The sequence below is a fragment of the Pseudophryne corroboree genome, chromosome 9 (assembly GCF_028390025.1).
Source record: "Pseudophryne corroboree isolate aPseCor3 chromosome 9, aPseCor3.hap2, whole genome shotgun sequence".
NCBI lineage: Eukaryota > Metazoa > Chordata > Amphibia > Anura > Myobatrachidae > Pseudophryne > Pseudophryne corroboree.
Window position 1 is genome coordinate 323,647,139 of NC_086452.1, and position 23,123 is coordinate 323,670,261.

Here is a 23,123-nt window from a genome sequence, read left to right on the forward strand (position 1 = left end):
CCAGTAGACACTGTCACCCTGATTTTCTGGGATACATTTAGTCCAATTGGTTTTCTAGTGCAAACATTGTGAGTATACCTTTATTAAGAGGCAACACTATTGGTGTGAATTGGTAAATATTCACAATTTTGTACCCTTGCATGGAGAATAGTAGCAATTAGTAGTAGTAGTAGTAGTAATTGTCATGTACTACCAATACCAATATTTGCTTTGCATGTGACCCATATTGGCAAATGAGCTGTTAATACGATAATGGACTCATACAGAGACTAGAGGAAACACACTTTTATACATACAGTACCAAGACCTGTGCACTGTCCCTGGGCAGATAAGGTTTTAATAGACTTACAGTGATTGCGCTGACTAGTGTGCAGGGAGGCAGCCACCGTCACACAACACAGCCCGGAGCCTGCTGCTGTTGGTCAGAGCTGTCTTTCACTCATGTCTAGAGTGGTGTGCTGACGGGCAGGGAGGAGGTAGGTCTCAGGTGGCGCTTGAATGGGGAGACTGGCACTGAGGATTGGTACTGGCTGAGGCGCATACAGGTCAGTGTATTTCGCTTCAGGAACTCCTAGCAGTGCATGTTTTACAGATCTCAGTATCACAACTGAAATAATTAGCACCACTTGTAGATCTTTTAAAATGTGTCAGCTAGTAATGAATGCTCCTATGTACTGACTAGGATATCTTGAAAGCATGCGCTGTGGGTTCCCTGAAGACTGAGTTTGGGAAACACTGCTCTAGACCAGCCATAATCTTAATTATTAATACTGTGCCTTCCCCAAGACTCCTAAGCAAGCTCCATGAGCAGGGGACTTGGATTGTAGATTGTTGGCCCGGGATCCAGACTGAAAGTCGACAGTAACTAGGTCGACAATGTCTAGGTCAACCACTATTGGTCGACAGTAACTAGGTCGACAGGGTGTCTAGGTCGACAGGGTCTTTAGGTCGACATGTTCTAGGTCGACAGGTCAAAAGGTCGACATGAGTTTTTCACAATTTTTTTCTTTTTTTGAACCTTTTCATACTTAATGATCCACGTGGACTACGATTGGAACGGTAATCTGTGCCGAGCTAAGCGGTAGTGGAGCGAAGGCACCATGCCTGAAGCATGGCGAGCGGACGCGGTGCACTAATTGGGGTTCCCGGTCACTCTACGAAGAAAACGACACCAAAATAACATTAAAAACTCATGTCGACCTTTTGACCTGTCGACCTAGAACATGTCGACCTAAAGACCCTGTCGACCTAGACACCCTGTCGACCTAGTTACTGTCGACCAATAGTGGTCGACCTAGACATTGTCGACCTAGTTACTGTCGACTTTCAATACGACACCCTGTTGGCCCCATCAGGGAAAAATATTAAGCTCCGGTGGGCTGGCTTTATGCTGCAACTGATAGCTCACCGTGCATATATCTGAAGGGGATGTAGTTATGTGACCGGCGGTCAGGAGTCCGACGGTCACATAACCTCCCCCTACATCCCACCCACTCACAATGCTGACCAACAGGGACTATTCCCACTCGTGGGTGTCCACGACACCCATAGAGTGGGAATAGAACCCGTGGTGACCATAAGTCACCAACGAGCCCGCATGGGGCTTGCTGCACTCGCCACCCCCTGCCAGGATCCCGGCATCGGTATGCTGACCACCGGTCACGCATCCTTTAGAATGTAAGCTCTCACGAGCAGGGCCCTCTTCCCTCATGTGCTTATCCTTTTTCTTTAATAGTCTTCAACTGCACCAAATCCAGCAGTCTTCTGCCACCTGATACTTATTCCAGTGTCATCTGCTGATGTAGCTATGTTTATTTACCCTGTACTTGTCCTATATTGTCTTCAACTGTAAGTTGCTGTTTTCCTGTTTTGATTATTTGTTTATGTACTCTGTAATTGGGCGCTGCGGAACCCTTGTGGCGCCATATAAATAAAGGATAATAATAATAACAATAATAATAATAATAATACCACACCCATCTGAAGTATACACTCTGTTTCCACTGCACTATTGTCGCGGGTTTTTCACGGGTCACCTTCGTTTCCACTGAACCCAGGTAAGCACAGCAAAACCTGGGGATGTCATTAAAAATGGCTTTCATTCCGGCCCACAAAGATGAGGTCACAGAAAAGGAAACAAAAGGGAGGGGTGGGGACTGTGTCAAGCGTCAAGTGCCCAGCTCTCCTTCCAGGCCCGCTCTGTGCCCAGCGACCAGGTACAGGCATTCGCAGTCAAAGCGATCGCATTGTCCAGACTACGCACATGCAGAACGGGACCTGCATGTGCACACTGGTGCTGGACACGGGGATTATGTTTCAAAATTTTCCTTGCACATTGTGCTCAGCCACTTTGAAAAACTGCACATTGATCTGCAGTTTTATCTTTGATAAGTTGCACGTATTGAAAACCACACAAATAGCAAATTTACATTTGTGGTTTGGTATCAAGTCATTTTGATACATCGCGAGCCAAGAGGTCTGTTTATGAAAACTTTGAGGTAAGGCTCCGTCTCTGCTTCTCATTATTGAATAGGAGGTTAACCATAGAGAAATAACTGATTTCTCCTGTACTACCTCATTTTCCACCACTTACCTCCAACCTCATAGACCTCTATGGGGATGGTGGCCTGAGTCAATTTAGTAAATGGCAAACAGTCTAGCTTTTACTTCAGGCTAATCCCACCTCACTGTGGCAATACCTTACCCAACAATGTGACCAGCATAGCCAGATTTATTTTGTTGGATCCACGCCAGGTCAAATAAGTATTCTCATGCACTGATGTTTGGCTTGCATATGCATATAACTTTCCCTTTCACTGGTAATGTTAGGCTGCCAGTCAATAGGAAAATTGTGCAGGTGGGCATTCACTTTGGTTCCCAGAGCAGTCCCAGCATGATAAATAGCAGTAGTACAATATTCTTTATCACTGCCCTAAACACAGAATGTTAATTATTGCAAAGATATACCTGGCCAGAGCAATCAGTAAATACTAGCAAATCACTTTAACCAAATCATCAAGAGAAGACTTTGAGAAGGACTGCACCACAAATTCCAGTTGCCAATGGTTTAACAACAACTAATAGAGTGTACTAATATGATTATATTATTTAGGGGGGTAATTATCAAAGCTTGGAGATAAAAATTGTGAGAGATAAAGTACTAGCCAATCAGCTAACCTAACATTTTACAGGCTGTGTTTGAAAAATACGGCGGCGGGGGGGGGGTGATGTTTTTTCACTCTGTGACGTCACTCAGCCCCATAGCCCTGCATGCTAATATGGACGAGATTGTCCATATTGGCCTGCATGTATAAACGAGCCGGCACCATCGATGAACGACAGCGGGGCAGCACATCATTCACGGTTGGTGCCTACACACTGAGCGATATGAACAATACGTCGTTCATTAATGGAATCGGCAAGTGTGTAGGGGCCGATAGGAGTTGTTTGGTTGGTACTTTATCTCTCAAAAGTTTATCTTTCTCCAAGCCTTGATTAATACCCCCCATAATGAGCTCATCATACAAAGCACTGTTACATTTAAGGTTGAAAAAGAATCACACCGGTTCTGCTAAATTAACCATATGTCATCGGCATCAACAAATCTGTGAAGCAGTACAGACTCTTTGTAACAACTTGCAAATAAAAGCTGTAAAGAAGATATTCCAAATCAATATAAAATGTCTCCAAAGCTTTTTTTAACCACCATACTTCCATTTGTGAGGCAAGGCAAGCTAATGGTACATTCAAGTAAGTCTCACATACACAAAAACAATATTCAGAAGATATAGCACAATTGTGCATGAGCTTTAACACAAACACCACTACAAGACTGATGATTGATACAGACACACAAACACACACACCATTATTTCATTTTTCAAGCTAAATTCTTCACTTTATTAAGATGTGCATAGCATTCTCACACACTGAAAATCACAACCCACAGGCTGCACAAGCCAGGGCAAAGACAATTTTGGCAGGCAGCCCTTCTAGGAAAGAAATACTAGGATCACAGGGAAATGTGCCAGCTATTGTTCTTCAAAGAAAGTGCCCTGGTGCAGAGAGGTGAGAGGGCTGAACGGAGAAAGTGAGGAGCTCTGGGAAGCCTTGCTACAGTAATAGGAATGGACTGAGAGATGGAAGTACTGCAGGAAATAAAGAGATTCAGTTCAGAGTAACCAGTTTGCTATCAGTGAAGCACTGTCCTGCAATAGGCTGGTAAACTATATGGTTAAGAAATGGAAAAATACATGAAAATGGATGTAGATAAGCTGATAAGAGTTTTGTAGAATGCTAAGAAAATGAAACTACTAATAAACTACATTATGAAAGATAAAAACAGCAATTTAACAGAACATTAGTCAGTAATATACAGTAAACTAAGCAGAAGGCTTAAGCAGTCAGGAGGTCCAGTCAGCCTGACATAAAGCACCTGTACTGGAAGTTATCCAGAGAACATCAATCATTGCTACCCATGTTCAGAGCCAAGAGTCTAGTGGCTCTCCTGTATTTATTGAACTGTAATTCCTGGCTAACCACTGGATAACCCAATCCTGACTCCACATGGGTATCTGCGGCTGTGTGAGCCATGGGCAGCTAGGGGCACTAAAATATTAGCTGTGGGGTTCACTCACTGGCACCAGAGATGGAAAAATACATTGCTAATTCCCATTTAATAAACCCATACTTTACACATTGTGAGCGGATTACAATATAGTTTGGCATATTTGTAAGTTCTAGAACATCTGGGATGGAGGTGATTCCTTGAAAAATATTGTATAGTATGTTAGAATAGGTACAATAGATTTCCCCACAATGCTCCCTCTCATTTTACAGTCTACCATCCCTGAGCCCTTCTTCCCTGACTTCATCACTCTTTCCGTCCCTGCTTCTCTGTTACAGGAGCAGGCCTCTTCCATAAACGTTTCTCCTCCTCCGTTGCTGCTCTCTCCCTGCCTCCCGGGCGTGTGTGCGTGCTGTAATGTAACCTGCCCTCCTCAGGCATCTCGGCACACTCTCTCCCTGAGGCTGCACATTCAGCGGGTTCCAGGCAGCTGCCGGCCGAGCACTTCCGCGTGCACACACAGTCCCTGCAGGCAGGTGCAGCGCCTCTGAGCCCAGGACCGTACAGGTCACTTGCAGCACGCTCAGCACAAGTCTTCCCCATGTATCATCCACGCTCGCATGCCAGCATTTCCGTTGTGAGGTAAAAATAGACAGCGATCCATTCTACATGCAATGCCAGGGTGATAAATAGCAGATTCTCATTTTTATATACACATACATCTACTAAATGGACATATATCACATCGCAACCGCTACAAGTTGCATTCATGTTAGACAACAACCTGCAAATCCAAATGTACAAAAATATCGTTGCAAAATTAATTTTACTTTGGAATGTTAATGTACAAGACCTGTGACTATAGTATATGCCATCTGCCGCCTGGATGGTGCTGGCTATTAGCTATAAAGGTGAGCAGCTAATTACATTACTATAGGGACTGTACTGTGGTAGACATTATGTTATTCATGGCATAATAAATGTTATGATGCTATTCGCACTTTTACACAAGCGATTTATTAGTACATAACATTCAATGTCCCAGAGCCCTTACCTCAGCACGAATTGCCTGCAGGAACCACACAGACATTAGCAAACCCCCAAAATTCATCCTGTAGTCCACGGTACAGTGTGTGGAACATGTATATAGCAGCTGTCAGGTCTGCGCAGGCAGTGAATGGGAGGGAGGCTGGCACCCTTCAAGCAGGGGATACCCCTCCCCAAAAGAAAAGAGGACTCCTTAATCCAAAGTCTGTAGGGTGGATGCTGTGTTAGATAAAATGCCAAGGTGTTATGGAGCAGGGAGCAAAGAACATGGAAAGCAGATAGGTGGCATCAATATTCCAGCAGTGACCCAGACTGTCATGCGAGATCCTGGAGCAGCAAGTCTAGAGTTCCCTTCCAGAGCAGATGAGCTGATCCACAGCCACTGACTCCAGTATCAAAGTGTCTGCAGTTTTCTTTAGCTGTCCGTGCTAAGGGGCGTGTGCTGTGCGGGGCAGGCGTACAGGAGGCGGGTGTCTGGCTGCTACACACAGGACTGTTTGCAAAGGTGTGCGGGGAAGTGTGTGGGAGACGCCGCACCCGCTGCAGACACAACAGGTATATGAGTGATAAGGTACTGTAACATTAGTTACAGATGTTTCATCTAGTGACTGATGCACTACTTATCATCAAAGCAGAGAGCTCACCTGGTGTTCTGTCAGACTCTTGACCAATGAGCACAAAGCCATATATGGGGTCTGGACACATTCATCTCCGCAGATATAATTATATAATGATATACATTGCAATGTGAATGCATAAATCAGCCACACAATTCTGAACCGATGTGGGTGTTTGTCCATAACCATAAGGAATGGATTTGTTGGATCGACCCTATTAAGGTCGACAGGCAGTAGGTCGACACCTTGAAAAGGTCGACATGGAAAACCATCAACATGAGTTTTTTGCGGTTTTGGGTGTCATTTTGTTCGTAAAGTGACCGGGAACCCCAATTAGTGCATCATGTCCCCTTGCATGGCAAGCGAACTTCGGGCAAGATGCCTCGTTCCGCTGCCGCTGCACTCGACACAGGTTACTATTCCCGATCATAGTCCACGTGGATTGTAAAGTATGAAAAAGTTCAAAAAATGAAAAGAAAAAAAAATGTTAAAAACTCATGTCCACCTTTTCATGTGTTGACCTTTACCATGTCGACCTAATGCTCATGCCGACCTTTTCCAGGTGTCGACCTAATGCATGTTGACCAATAGTGGTCGACCTATTGAGCGTTGACCTAAATAAGGTTATTTATAGTTTCTCTAACGTCCTAGTGGATGCTGGGGACTCCGTCAGGACCATGGGGAATAGCGGGCTCCGCAGGAGACAGGGCACATCTAAAAAGCTTTTTAGGTCACATGGTGTGTACTGGCTCCTCCCCCTATGACCCTCCTCCAAGCCTCAGTTAGGTTTTTGTGCCCGTCCGAGAAGGGTGCAAACTGGATGGCTCTCTTAAGGAGCTGTTTAGTAAAGTTTTTTTTTAGGTTTCTAATCAGTGATTCCTGCTGGCGACAGGATCACTGCAACGAGGGACTTAGGGGAGAGACTTGCAACTCACCTGCGTGCAGGAGGATTGAAGTTTTAGGCTACTGGACACTGAGCTCCAGAGGGAGTCGGAACACAGGTCAGCCTGGGGTTCGTCCCGGAGCCGCGCCGCCGATCCCCCTTACAGACGCTGAAGAAAGACGGCGGAACGGAGGTCCGGAAACAGGCGGCAGAAGACTTCACAGTCTTCAGAGAGGTAGCGCACAGCACTGCAGCTGTGCGCCATTGTTGCTACACGGCTCACTGACACGGTCACGGAGGGTGCAGGGCGCTGCTGGGGGCGCCCTGGGCAGCAATATAAATACCTATTTGGCAAATAAATACATCACATATAGCCATTAAGGCTATATGTATGTATTTAACCCAGGCCAGTTTTCCTAATAACCGGGAGAAAAGCCCGCCGTGAAAGGGGCGGAGCTTATTCTCCTCAGCACTCAGCGCCATTTTCCTGACCAGCTCCGCTGGTGAGGAAGGCTCCCACTCTCCCCTGCACTACAGAAACAGGGTTAAAGAGAAGGGGGGCATAAATTGGCGATATAATTATATATTAAGAGCCCATATATAGAAACAACACCTTCTAGGGTTGTTATATACATTATGGCGCTTTTGGTGTGTGCTGGCAAACTCTCCCTCTGTCTCCCCAAAGGGCTAGTGGGTCCTGTCCTCTATCAGAGCATTCCCTGTATGTGTGTGCTGTAGGTCGGTACGTGTGTGTCGACATGTATGAGGAAAATGTTGGTGAGGAGACGGAGAAAATTGCCTGTAATGGTGATGTCACTCTCTAGGGAGTCGACACCAGAATGGATGGCTTACTTATGGAATTACGTGATAATGTCAACACGCTGCAAGCCGGTTGACGACATGAGACAGCCGGCGGACAAATTAGTATCGGTCCAGGCGTCTCAGACACCGTCAGGGGCTTGTAAAAACGCCCATTTACCTCAGTCGGTCGACAGACACTGACACGGACACTGACCCCAGTGTCGACGGTGAAGAAACAAACGTATTTTTCCTTTAGGGCCACAAGTTACATGTTAAGGGCAATGAAGGAGGTGTTACGTATTTCTGATACCACAAGTACCACAAATAAGGGTATTTTGTAGGGTGGGAATAAACTACTTGTAGTTTTGCCTGAATCAGATAAATTAAATGAAGTGTGTGATGATACGTGGGGTTCCTCCGACAGAAAGTTATGGGCGGTATACCCTTTTTCCCGCCAGTAGTAAGGGCGAGTTGGAAAACACACCTTAGGGTGGACAAGGCGCTCACACGCATATAAAAAACATGGCGTTACCGTTTCCAGATACGGCCGCCCTCAAGGAGCCAGCTGATAGGAAGCTGAAAAATATCATAACAGTATATACACACATACTGGTGTTATACTACGACCAGCAATCGCCTCAGCCTGGATGTGCAGCGCTGAGGGGGCTTGGTCGGATTTCCTGACTGAAAATTTTGATACCCTTGACAGGGACAGGATTTTATTGTCTATAGAGCATTTTAGGGATGCATTTCTATATATGTGTGATGCGCAGAGGCATATTTGCATTCTGGCATCAAAGAGTAAATGTGATGTACATATCTGCCAGACGAAGACACGACAGTGGTCAGGTGAGGCAGATTCCAGACGGCATATGGAAGTATTGCCGTATAAAGGGGCGGTCCATTGGACCTGGTGGCCATGGCAACAGCTGAAAAATCCACCTTTTGTTACCCCGAGTCACATATTGGCAGAAAAGGACACAGTCTTTTCAGTCTCAGTCCTTTCGTCCCCATACGGGCAGGCGGGCGAAGGCCAGTCATATCTGCCCAGGGGGAGAGGAAAGGGAAGAAGACTGCAGCAAGCAGCTCATTTCCAGGAACAGAAGCTCCTCACGGCTTCTGCCAAGTCCGCAGCATAACGCTGGGGCCGTACAAGCGGACTCAGGTGCGGTAGGGGGTCATCTCAAGAGTTTCAGCAACACTCGCAAGGGAACTCCGGGATCCTACATGTAATATCCCAGGTGTACATTGGAAATTCGAGACGTCTCCCCCTCACACAATTCACAGGCTGTATTCCCAGCAGGTGATAATCAAAGTACCCTTCTTACAACAAGGAAGGGGGTAGTATTCCACGCTATATTGTGGTACTGAAGCCAACCGGCTCGGTGAGATCTGAAATATTTGAACACTTACATACAAGCGTTCAAATCAAGATGGAGTCACTCGGAGCAGTGATAGCGAACCAGGAAGAAGGGGACGATATGATGTCACTGGATATCAGGGACGTTTACCTACAGGTCCAAATTTGCCCTTCTCACCAAGGGTACTTCAGGTTCCTGGTACAGAACTGTCACTATCAGTTCAGACGCTGCCGTTTGGATGGTCCACGGCGCCCCGGGTCTTTACCAAGGTAATGGCCGGAATGATGATTTTTCTTAAAAGAAACATGGACGCTTTCCTGATAAGGGCAAGGTCCAGAGAACAGTTGGAGGTCGGAGTAGCACTATCTTAAGTAGTTCTACGACAGCACGAGTGGATTCTAAATATTCCAAAATCGCAGCTTTTTCCGACGACACGTCTACTGTTCCTAGGGAAGATTCTGGACACAGTCCAGAAAAACGTGTTTCTCCCAGTGGAGAAAACCAGGGAGTTATCCGAGCTAATCGGGATCCTCCTAAAACCAGGAAAAGTGTCAGTGCATCATTGCACAAGAGTCCTGGTAAAAATGGTGGCTTATTACGAAGCAATTCCATTCGGCAGATTTCCCGCAAGAACTCTTCAGTGGGATCTGCTGGACAAATGGTCCGGATCGCATCCTCAGATGCATCAGCGGATAACCCTATATCCAAGGAAAAGGGTGTCTCTCCTGTGGTGATTACAGAGTGCTCATCTTCTAGAGGGCCGCAGATTCGGCATTCAGGATTGGATGCCGGTGACCACGGAGGCTGGGGAACAGTCACACAGGGAAAAAATTTCCAGGGAAGTGTGATTAAGTCTGGAGAATTCTCTCCGCATAAATAAGCTTAGAGCAAATTTATAATGCTCTAAACTTAGCTAGACCTCTGCTTCAAGGTCAGCCGGTATTGATCCAGTGGGATAACATCACGGCAGTCGCCCACGTAAACAGAAGGGCGGCACAAGAAGCAGGAGGGCAGTGAAAACTGCAAGGATTTTTCGCTAGGCGGAAAATCATGTGATAGCACTGTCAGCAGTGTTCTTTCCGGGAGTGGACGACTGGGAAGCAGACTTCCTCAGCAGGCATGACCTCCACCCGGGAGAGTGGAAACTTCATAGGGAAGTTTTTTCAACATGATTGTGGACCGTTGGCAAAGACCAAAGGTGGACATGATGGCGTCCCGCCCGAACAAAAACGGGACAGGTATTCCGCCAGGTCATGAGACCTTCAGGCGATAGCTGTGGATGTTCTGGTAACACCGTGGGTGTACCAGTCTGTGTATGTGTTCCCTCCTCTGTTTCTCATAACCAGGGTATTGAGAATTATAAGACATAGAGGAGTATGAACTATACTAGTGGCTCCGGATTGGCCAAGAGGGACTTGGTACCCGGAACTTCAAGAAATGCTCACAGAGGACTAAGGGCCTGGGGAGCTAAGAAGGGACTTGATTCAGCAAGTACCAGGTCTATTCCAAGACTTACCGCGGCTGCGTTTGACGGCATGGCGGTTGAATGCCGGATCCTGAGGGGAAAAGGCATTCCATAAGAGGTCATACCTACCCTGGTCAAAGCCAGGAAGGAGGTGACCGCACAACGTCATCACCACATGTGGTGAAAATATGTTGCGTGGGTGAGGCCAGGAAGGCTCCATGACGGAAATTCAACTAGGTCGATTTCTACACTTCCTGAAAACAGGAGTGTTTTGGACCTCAAATTGGGGTTCATTAACATTTAAATTTCGGCCCTGTAGATTTTCTTCCAGAAAGAATTGACTTCAGTTCCTGAAGTCCAGATTGTAAAGGATGTATTGCATATACAGCTTTTTTGTGCCCCTAGGGGCACCGTGAGATCTCAACATAGTGTTGGGATTTCTTAAAATCATATTGGTTTGAACCGCTCAAATCTGTGGATTTGAAATATCTCACATGGAAAGTGACCATGCTGTTGACAAATATCTCACATGGGAAGTGACCATGTTGTTAGCCCTGGCCTCGGCCAGGCGATTGTCAGAATGGGCGGCTTTGTCTTACAAAAGCCCATATTAAAATTTTCCATTTGAACGAGACAGAACTGGGACTCGTCTCCAGTTTCTTCATGAAGGGGTGTCAGCGTTTTCACCTGAAACAACCTCTTGTGGTGCCTGCGGCTACTAGGGACTTGGAGGACTCCAAGTTACTAGACGTGGTCAGGGCCCTAAAAATATATATATATATATATAGTTAGGACGGCTGGAGTCAGAAAGTCTGACTTGCTGTTTATACTGTATACACCCAACAAGCTGGGTGCTCATGCTTCTAAGCAGTCTATTGCACGCTGGATTTGTAGTACAATTCAGCTTGCACATTCTGTGGCAGGCCTGCCACAGACGAAATATGTAGATGCCCATTCCACAAGGAAGGTGGGCTCATCCTGGGCGGCTGCCCGAGGAGTCTCGGCATTACAACTTTGCCGAGCAGCTACGTGGTCAGGGGAGAACACGTTTGTAAAATTTTACAAATTTTGATACTCTGGCTAAGGAGGACCTGGAGTTCTCTCATTCGGTGCTGCAGAGTCATCCGCACTCTCCCGCCCGTTTGGGAGCTTTGGTATAATCCCCATGGTCCTGACGGAGTCCCCAGCATCCACTAGGACGTTAGAGAAAATAAGAATTTACTTACCGATAATTCTATTTCTCGTAGTCCGTAGTGGATGCTGGGCGCCCATCCCAAGTGCGGATTGTCTGCAATGCTTGTACATAGTTATTGTTACAAAAATCGGGTTATTACTATTGTTGTGAGCCATCTTTTCGGAGGCTACTTCGTTTTGTTATCATACTGTTAACTGGGTTCAGATCACAAGTTGTACGGTGTGATTGGTGTGGCTGGTATGAGTCTTACCCGGGATTCAAGATCCTTCCTTATTGTGTACGCTCGTCCGGGCACAGTACCTAACTGAGGCTTGGAGGAGGGTCATAGGGGGAGGAGCCAGTACACACCATGTGACCTAAAAAGCTTTTTAGATGTGCCCTGTCTCCTGCGGAGCCCGCTATTCCCCATGGTCCTGACGGAGTCCCCAGCATCCACTACGGACTACGAGAAATAGAATTATCGGTAAGTAAATTCTTATTATTTGCGCTCTCTATTATAGTTATTTATAGTATTTGTGTATTTAGGTATAACAGAATACCTTTTGAGAGCAGCATTTGTTTATTTATTAATTATTAATAGAGTGGTCTTATATCTAAAGCGCCTGTATTGATTTTCCGTCTAGGATTATCTTTTAATTTTGACCTAAATAAGGTATCCCAATCATAAGCATCTATGGCCTGAGTTTGGAAGTGAAGCATTTCTTTTCGTTGTCCTTCTTTTATTAGCATGTTTACATTTTAATTAAAATCCTAATAAACTATGATTTCTTATTGCCACAGGAAATACAAAAATGTAAATTCAAATTGGCGTTAGCTACTGATTGCCAATTCCGATACGCTAAGCTTGTCGGAGCTTAGTATATAATGCCCATTTTCGTAGACCTCCTAGAAAGCTATAGGGGTTGCATATGAGGAAATATTTATTATAGCATTTTAGACCTGATTTATCATTGCTTATCGCAGCAATAAGAAATTAAGGTTTGCAATGATGTATTAAAAAACACATACAGGAGCTATTATAGGAGCCCACCCCTGCGATGTGTAAAAATAAATGTGATCACTGTACTTTCTGGTTCAGGGACCAGCTGCAGTATTGCACGTGCACGGTCAGCGACCATGCATATGTGGGCAGCCATTGCCAGGAAGGGATTCTATGGATCCCCCTCCCCGGGAACTTTTGAACTTTTTTTTTGAAGGGTGTGTAGCCTATGGGTTTCAGGTGGCATAAGCTACTAGGTAAGCTCCAGATTTCTTCACTAGGGGGGTTGCTTTTGCAATTGCAAATTGAATAAAATGGTGGTATTTAATATTTGCGGGTACCCCCAGAAAATGGAAGATTCCACAAATAATCTTTGATAAAGATGCTCCTATGTGAGGAGAAAATAGGATTTTAATTACCTACCGGTAAATCCTTTTCTCGTCCGTAGAGGATACTGGGGTCCACATTAGTACCATGGGGTATAGACTGGTCCACTAGGAGCCTTGGGCACTTTAAGAAATCAATAGTGTGCACTGGCTCCTCCCTCTATGCCCCTCCTACCAGACTCAGTCTAGAAACTGTGCCCGAGGAGACGGACATATACTGAGGAAGGATGTAACAGAACAGTGGTGAGATTCGAACCAGCACACACAAACAAGAGGAAAGCCATGCTAACCAAACATGAACAGGAACAGCAACAGCTGAACTAACAACATTACTTAACAAAGTAACAGTGCAGGAAAAACTAAGCACTGCGCGGGCGCCCTGTATCCTCTATGGACTACGACAAAAGGATTTACCAGTAGGTAATTAAAATCCTATTTTCTCTTACGTCCTAGAGGATACTGGGGTCCACATTAGTACCATGGGGATGTACAAAAGCACCCAAACCGTGTGGGAGAGTGCTAAGGTTCCTGCAGAACTGATTGACCAAACTGAAGGCAAAGTATCAAACTTGTAGAACTTAGCAAACATGTTCGAACCCGACCAAGTAGCTGTTCGGCAGAACTGTAAAGCCGAGACACCCCGGGCAGCCGCCCAGGAAGAACCCACCGACCTAGTAGAGTGGGCCTGTACTTTAGGAACCGGCAATCCTGCCATAGAATAAGCCTGCTGTATAGTAAGCCTGATCCAGCGGGCAATAGACTGCTTTGAAGCAGGACACCCAATTTTCTTGGGATCATAGAGAACAAACAGTGGGACAGTTTCTCTGTGACGAGCTGTCTGCTTCACATAGATCTTCAAAGCCCTCACAACATCCAAGGACTTTGAGGTAGCAGACGTATCAGTAAGCACCGGAACCACAATAGGTTGGTTGATACTGTATGAAACGCAGATATCACCTTCGGAGGAAATTGCTGACGAGTTCTGAGTTTAGCTCTATCTTCATGAAAAATCAAATAGGGGCTTTTGTGAGATAACGCCCCCAGTTCCAACACACACCTTGCCGAAGTTAAGGCCAACAGTGTAACATTCTTCCACGTAAGAAACTTTACGTCATCCTCCTGTAGAGGCTCAAACCATTCCGATTGTAGAAACTGCAACACCACGTTAAGATCCCAAGGTGCCGTGGGAGGCACAAAGGGCAGTTGGATGTGCCAAACACCCTTCAAGAACATCTGAACTACAGGGAGGGAAGCCAATTGTTTCTGGAAAAAAATGGATAAGGCCGAAATCTGGACTTTCAAAGAGCCCAAACGTAGGCCCGCATCCACACCTGACTGCAGAAAAAGGAGAAGACATCCCAGTTGAAATTCCACTGCAGGAAATTTCCTGTTTCCACACCACGGGACATATTTTTTCCAAATACGGTGGTAATGTTTAGACGTTACCCCTTTCCTGGCTTGGATCAAGGTTGGAATAACCTTGTCCGGAATGCCTTTCCGGGCTAGAAATTGACGCTCAACTTCCATGCCATCAAACGTAGCCATGGTAAGTCTTGATAGATGAACGGCCCCTGTTGCAGAAGATCCTTTCGAAGAGGCAGAGGCCACGGGTCCTCTAGGAACATCTCCAGTAGATCCGTACCAGGCCCTTCTTGGCCATTCCGGAGCAATGAGAATTGCTTGAACCTTTTCCTTTTTTATTCTTTTGAGAATTCTTGGGATCAATGGAAGAGGTGGAAACACGTAAACCATCTGGTAGACCCATGGAGTCACCAGAGCATCCACCGCCACTGCTTTTGGGTCCCCCGACCTGGAACAATACTGCTTTAGCTTCTTATTGAGATGAGAGGCCATCATGTCTATCTGTGGAATTCCCCACCGACGTGTTAAGGACTCGAACACCTGCGGGTGAAGGCCCCACTCTCCTGGGTGGAGGTCGTGTCTGCTGAGGAAGTCCAATTCCCAGTTGTCTACTCCCGGAGTGAAGATTGCCAACAGCGCCACCGTATGTATTTCTGCCCAGAGGAGAATTCTTGTTACCTCTGACATTGCTGCTCTGCTCTTCGTTCCGCCCTGTCGGTTTATGTACGAAACTGCCATCACATTGTCCGACTGAACTTGAATTACATGATCTTCAAGAAGATGTGATGCCTGTAGAAGGACATTGTATATGGCCCTTAGCTCTAGAACATTGATCGGAAGAATGGTTTCCTGACTTGACCATTTTCCTTGGAACTGTTCCCCCTGGGTGACTGCTCCCCAACCTCTGAGGCTTGCGTCTGTGGTTAGCAGAATCCAATTCTGAATCCCGAACCTTCAACCCTCGGTCAGGTGAGAAGTCTGAAGCCACCACAGAAGAGAAATCCTAGCTTTTGGCGACAGACGTACCCTCTGGTGCATGTGAAGATGCGATCCGGACTATTTGTCCAACAGATCCAGCTGGAAGGGCCTTGCATGAAATCTTCTGTACTGCAGAGCCTCGTAAGAGGCGACCATCTTCCCCAGAAGGCGAATGCATAGATGCATTGTTATCTGGGCTGGTTTTAGAACAACCCGCACCATCGACTGGATTACCAATGCCTTTTCCAACGAAAGGAATACCTTCTGTTCCTCCATATCCAGTATCATCCCCAGGAATGGAAGCCTCTGTGTCGGTTCCAGGTGGGATTTTGGTAGGTTCAGAATCCACCCGTGATCCTGAAGTCGTCGGGTTGAGAGGACAATGCTGTCCAACAACCTCTCTCTGGATGGTGCTTTTATCAGCAGGTTGTCCAGATACGGTATTTTGTTCACTCCCTGCTTGCGGAGGAGACATATCTCTGCCATTAGCTTGGTGAATACCCTCGTAGCCGTGGAGAGACCAAATGACAGGGCCAGGAGCTGGTAGTGACAGTCCTGTAGTGCAAACCTTAGATAAGCCTGAGGAGGTGGCCAAATCAGAATATGAAGGTATGCATCCTTGATGTCCAGAGACACCAGAAATTCCCCTTCCTCCAGACCTGAGATCACTGCTCTCAGAGACTCCATCTTCAACTTGAACACCCGCAAGCACGGGTTCAGTGATTTGAGGTTCAAAATGGGCCTTACCGAACCGTCCGGTTTCAGTATCACAAGCAGGTTGGAGTAATAACGCCTGTTTTGTAGCTGAGGTGGAACTGGGACAATGACCTGAGTCTGTACCAGTTTTTGAATGGCTGCCTGTAAGGTCATACTTGCTTCTGGAGAAGCTGGTAAGCCTGATTTGAAGAATCTGTGAGGTGGGAGTTCCTGAAACTCCAGTCTGCATCCCTGGGTGATAAGGTCTTTTACCCAGGGATCCTGGCAAGATGTTACCCAAATGTGACTGAAACAACGTAACCGGGCTCCCACCTGCCTGACTTCCAGGCAGTGCGGTCCACCGTCATGCTGAAGGCTTTGAGGAAGCAGATCCGGAGGTCTGTTCCTGAGACTCTGCAGCTGCTGGTTTTCTGGGTTTACTTTTATTGCCTTTGAAGGCTATAGAAGAACCTTTGGGTTTGCCTTTAAATTCTGCTTTCCGAAAGGACTGCAGAGTTGGAGCAGAGTAGGTTTTCCTAGCTGGGGGTGCTGCGGAAGGAAGGTATGTAGACTTACCTGCCGTAGCCTTGGATATCCACTTATGTAGTTCATCTCCAAAAAGGGCCTCACCTGTGAATGGTAGGCTTTAAACGCCTTTTCTGGAATCCACATCCGCAGTCCACTGGCGTAGCCACAAGCTTCTGCGTGCTGACACTGGTGCGTGCATTGAGCAAACCAATTTCCTTTATGACCTCCACCATAAAGTTAGCAGAGTCTTGAATATGCTGTAGGAGTAAAATTATCTCCCCCCTGGGTAAGGAATCAAATCCGTCAATTAGGTTACTTGACCACTTAGCAATGGCCTTAGTGATCCAAACACAAGCAATGGGATAATTTAGTAGAAATACTGGATATCATCCCTTTAATGGAAGCTAACCATGGGGGTTCAGCCCCACTAGCCTAAGAATGTGCATTATCCTGAGTACAGGGTAGTGAGTCTCCGGGGGAGGACAGACACTCTGCTGTGCAGGAAACAGTCCCTGGACATGGTAACGTGAAGGGAAACACACACACTCACAGTAGGTGAAAACACAGTTTAACCCACACAGAGCCCGCACGGAGACACAGAAAATGGAGCCAGCCACACAGCGCCCTTGTAGCCAAGTAAAAACTCATCTGGGTTGCCACACAAACTCTTCTAATAGGGCTTAGTTTACTACAACACCCCCCCTCCCTTCTAAGACCCCCTGGTACCACTGAGGAGACGTGAAATCTTTGTGGAGGAGCTGCGCTTCCCTGTGATTCCTGTCAGTGTAAGCTGCAGAGGGAAAATGGTACTGGTGAGCTGCTGGATCCGCTCATAGTGAAGCCTCGCCCCCTTAATGGCACGCGGCTTCCCTTTTTTTTATACTGGCCTGAGGTATTAGTGTGCATAACAGAGGGTTAAAACCCTTGTTAGGTCTGTTGGCCAGAGTGGGTAATCATTGGTGGGTCAGTGCGCCCCTCACAGCGGGACACACTTATGTGTATGTCCTCCTGAGAACCCTGGAGCGCAGCCTGCATCAGTGCTGCGCTCCTACCCTTGTGTCGCTAACTGGGACGTCGGCGCAGTACTCACCACTCTTCTATCTTCTGGCTCTGTTAGGGGTGGCGGCATGCTGCGGGAGGGTATGCTCGCCGTGTGGGGCTTGCGAATGACTCCCTCAGGAGCTCAGTATCCTGACAGCGGAGAAATGGGACCATTAACTCTTTGGGACTTAGGGGGAGAACGGCCCTACTTCCTAAAGAGTTCACTCAGGATATTTTACAGATTCAGCCTCCCTATGTCCCTCTTGTGGCCCCATGGGACCTGTCTGTTGTCTTGAATGCCCTGCAAGAGTCTCCATTTGAACCTCTTGAATCTGTGGATCTTAAATGCCTTATGCTTAAGGTCGTGTTTCTGCTGGCTATTGCCTCTGCTAGGAGGCTGTCGGACTTAGGTGCTTTGTCCTGTCGTCCACCCTTCCTGATTTTTCACTGTGACCGGGCAGTTCATAGAACTCGCCCTGGTTATCTACCTAAGGAGGTGTCATCTTTCCATCTTAACCAAGAGATTGTGGTTCCGGCCTTTATCACTTCTGGTTTGTCCCCCAAAGAGCGGTCTTTGGATGTGATACGGGCTCTCCGTATTTATGTGGAGAGGACTGCCTCTCTCCGGAGGTCAGATACCCTTTTTGTACTTTTTGATTTTCACAAACGTGGCTGGCCTGCGAATAAACAAACCTTGGCCAGATGGATTAGAATTGTGATTGCACAAGCTTATGCGCAGGCTGGACTCCCAGCTCCTGCTGCTATTAAGGCCCATTCTACTCGGTCTGTTGGACCTTCTTGGACAGCCCGACGTGGCGCATCCGCAGAACAATTGTGCAAAGCGGCTACGTGGTCCTCAGTGAACACGTTCATTAGGTTCTATGCCTTTGATACTTCCGCCTCCCAGGATGCTTCCTTTGGACACCGGGTTCCTGTGCCCTCTACATGAGTAACTGCTTTAGGACTTCCCCGATGTATTCCCTGTAGAACACAGTGTACCCCGCTGCAGAAAAGGAGATTTATGGTAGACTTGACGCACTTAGCTTCTTTGGGTTTGTATGGCATTAGCCAATGGTCCCTTCTCCTGTCGTGGTAATGTGGTTCTATGTGACTAACATCTGTTGTCTCTTTTACCTGCTACTGCATTGGACTGGTTAACGAAACTGAGCTGCAGTGTCCGGAGGCGGGGTTATAGAGGAGGCGGTGTAATGCATCCTGGGAACAGTAAAAGCTTTAGCCTGTTGGTCCTTTCGGATCAAGATCCAACTCTACACCCGATGTATTCCCTGTGGAACCCAGTGTACCTCGCAGAAAGAGATTTAAGAGATCTCCTTTTCAGGCTAGCAAAAAGGTCCCAGGTTATTGCACGTAAATGTGCATCAACCTGGGATTTTGCCTAGTCTGAAAGGGTCCTAAAGCAATATCCCGGGTCGAGCTCCCAGGGATTTTATCCAAGGTCGTGACCTGAGTTGAAGCCGGAATCGACCCGGGATGCGTGCAGTGTGAACGGGTAAGCCTGGTCAAGGCGACCCGGCACCCATTCTCTGCATAGGAGGAGGCCACACTTGGAGATGATCATCTCCAAGTGCCGCCTTCTGTAGCGTCAGCGGTGACGTCACCAACCCAGCATTATGCTGGATCGGTCTGAAAGTCTGAAAGGGGTCTGAAGCTGGGTCGCACCCGAGAAGCATCCATGTACAAATTCCTGGGTGCGATTCGGCTCTGTAAGTCTGGAAGGGGTATAAGTGCCTGTTATTAAAATAAGGAGAAAAGGAAGAATATAAGATGTCATCAAAAACAAGCAAAATAAATATCAACAAATTCACATATGTACTGCACAAAGTGCAAAGGCGTCATTTTTTTATTTTTTTGTGCTTTTAAGGCTGTTAACAAGAGCTCATCTGTTCAGTCCGTATACTATAAATCATATATAGAATCTTGGCGTGGGATGAAGACAGGGCAGGGGAATCATATCTAGATTAGTCACAGTTGTGAAGTACACACACGTTTCTGCTAATTTTAGCAGTTTGTTTCAATTATTCCAAGCTAATTTTAATATTGCATTTGAGAGAAAGTAAATATGCTTCCATCTTATTGTGTTTTGTACAGTATCTCTGCAACTATCTAGATGGCCTGGGTCTCTATATAGAGAATGATATCACCATGTAACTATATATAAAGGCAGTTCTCTGTACTACTGATAGTGATCATGCTTTTTCAAACACAAGCGTCTATGATGTTACAGGGACATCAATTACACAGCCCCAGTATGAACATTACACGTTGTCAGACATCTTTACTGAAATAAATTTTTCCTGGGCTACTACCAAAAGCGTAGTGGATGAATAGACATGCACAAAAATGGTATCAACAGCTATAGTATAAAAACATTTCACATCATTATTCTTTTTGAGGAGTTAAAATGGGCATTTTCAGTGATTGACAAATGTACGTGCACTGATGCATCTACTCCATACTCTGCAAGGAATGCCCTAATTATGCCCAGTGCCTCCCACCTGTGTATTCAAACATCTCCTCCTTAACAAACAGGGTCATCATGCCCCGTACACTAATGTACCTCGTCAAAAATCTTAAAACCCTAGTGCAGACTGAGGGACAAGGCAGGTCCAATGATTTGTGCTGTACTACCAACATTTTGTCCTTTGTACATGACTACCTATGTTTATATTCTAAAATATTCCAGTACTTGATTAGTAGGCTGTTATGCCTGCCCAGGGAAGATCAAGTACAGGTATTATAAATGATCTATCCACATATCAATAAATAAAAATATTTTCTTAAAATAGTTTTGTGTGTAGAAAGATGTGGATGACACTTGTACCAAATATTTGACAATGAAATAAACAAACATACATTCTATATAACAAAGATAGAAAACATACAGTATGGAATGTTTGCATGCATACTTTTATTAAAGATACTTAAATGCCTGAACATGATGTAATTTTCTAAAGCTGGAGTGTGCAGGCAGAAGGAAATATGAGGACAGGTTGGTATCTACAAGGAATGACCATCAGTAACTGTGACGGAGAAGGAAAGGTAAGTAAGGGACACTTGCCGGTAAACTTTAGAATGAAATTACTGGTATACATAACAGATTATTGTGTTAGAGAAGTGTCAGAGTTAGGTCACGGTAAGTCCCCAAAGTTTGTTGATAGAGATTCAGTTTTCAGGTGATGTATAAACTATACAGGATATACAGTATATATATATATATATATATATATATATATATATATATATATGTGGTTATATGCTATGCAGAAGAGAAAGCAGTATGTAACAAAATATAGCTTAGATCAGTGTTTCCCAAACTCAGTCCTCGTGGCTCACTCGCAGTCCAGGTACTAAGGATATCCATGCTTGACCACAGGTGGATTATTACCTCAGTCAGTTGGATTTAACCACCTGTGATGAAGCAAGTATGTCCCTTATGTCTGGATTGGGAGTGGGTCATGGGGACAAGGTTAATAGATGATCTATTAATATCATAGTAACATAGTAATTGAGGTTGAATAGAGGCAAAATACCCATCGTGTTCAACATGTATTAAATTGAAGTAATGTTTTATGACTAGTTAACAACTATAAATCATGCTGCACCCGGATTAACAACGTCAATATTTTAAATGTTATAACCTTGGATATCCTTTTCAATCAGGAATTTATCTAATCCTTTTTTAAATGCATTTACAGAGTCCGCCATTACCACCTTTCCTGGCAGGGAATTCCAAATCCTTATTGCCCTAACAGTGAAGAACCCTTTCCTCTGTTGCGTACAGGATTTTCTCTCCTCCTGCGTCACCGAGTGCCCACGTGTACTAAACAGTGTTCTTTTAATAAATAATTCTTCTGATAACTCTTTGTAATGTCCCTTTACATATTTGAAGATATTAATAATGTCTCCTCTTAGACACCTCTTTTCCAGTGTATACATATTCAACCTAGTAAGCCTTTCCTCGTAATCCAGTCCCTCTAGCCCTTTAATCAATTTAGTAGCTCGCCTTTGAACCCTTTCGAGTTCACCGATATCTTTTTTATACAGTGGTGCCTAAAACTGAACACAATAATCCAGGTGCGGACGTACCAATGATTTGTACAGTGGCAGGATTACATCCTCATCCCTTGTCTCCATTCCCCGTTTTATGCGTGCTAGCACCTTACTTGCCTTCTTTACTGCGCTTTGACATTGTGTAAGGTTATTAAGCCTATTATCAATGAGTACCCCAAAATCTTTTTCCAATACTGTTACCCCTAGACTTTCCCCATTTAATATGTAGGATGCAAGTTTGTTTTTAGTCCCGAAATGCATAACCTTGCATTTTTCTATATTGAACCTCATTTTCCATTTACACGCCAAGGTTTCAAGTTTAGATAAATCATTCTGCAGGGAGTCCACATCTATTTCCGAATTAATTACCCTACACAGTTTAGTATCATCTGCAAAGATTGACACTGTGCTTTCCAGGCCTATTTCTAGGTCATTGATAAATATGTTGAACAGTGGTGGCCCATGATTATTTCCTGCTCCTAAAACAAGTAAATGTGGGATGCCACCAGTTGGAATACCAATCATAGGGCCTAATTCCTAATGTACATAAACCCAATACTTACTATATATCTCTGATGTTGCCGGATCTTGCATGCACAGAAGCCTCACTGCACATGTGCAGAGCCGGGGCTGCAATGTTGCTTGCAGTTCCTGCAACGCTGCAGCATGATTGATATGCTGCTGGCATTTGGGTGGCAACAGGTATCATTATGGAAACCTGGACGCAACTTCATTGGTTTCAGCATTGGGAATTTTCTGGATAGCCTTAGTGACCTGAGGGTTACTCAGACGACTGATTTGATGCAAATGATCCGATGCTGCATCCTGGCATGAGGAGTTTACTTACACAAGACGCTTCCTGTTGCATTAGCATATTATTACACAAGCACTGCGTACAAAGATGAGTACATCTCTGAATCAGCCATATAACGCATCAGTAACTGGATTGGGGGGAGAGGGGTTTGCTACATTGAACAAGGCAGTGTTATTGCCTAAAGTAAAATCTTATCTTACTGTTAAATATTTTAGTCAAAATAATTTTAGAACAACACTAAACACTGAACCCTACTGCATTTCAGAGTGTTTTATTTTTAATTATAAACTGCAGCTGGATCAAGCCTCAAAAAGTATATTTCACATAGGTAA

The 23,123-nt window shown here is 45.4% G+C and overlaps 1 protein-coding gene and 1 long non-coding RNA gene across 3 annotated transcripts in view; one reads left to right on the top strand and one right to left on the bottom strand.

The window, feature by feature from the left end:
* The window catches only part of PDGFB (platelet derived growth factor subunit B), a 25,478-nt gene extending 19,458 nt beyond the window's left edge, over nt 1-6,020 (bottom strand). The window contains exon 1 of one of the 2 annotated variants that reach the window (XM_063940495.1): nt 5,622-6,020. In XM_063940495.1, coding sequence (XP_063796565.1) covers nt 5,622-5,678 — 57 coding nt within the window. In that variant the 5' untranslated portion in view covers nt 5,679-6,020. Of the gene's footprint in view, nt 1-4,869; nt 5,081-5,621 lie in introns of those variants that run through there. The other variant, XM_063940496.1, reaches the window with a different exon arrangement.
* LOC134958124 (uncharacterized) lies at nt 5,059-21,785 on the top strand. Its single transcript, XR_010186883.1, has 3 exons — nt 5,059-5,209; nt 20,882-20,966; nt 21,623-21,785. It is a non-coding gene; the product is annotated as an uncharacterized LOC134958124 (long non-coding RNA).
* The last annotated feature ends 1,338 nt before the right edge of the window (nt 21,786-23,123 follow it).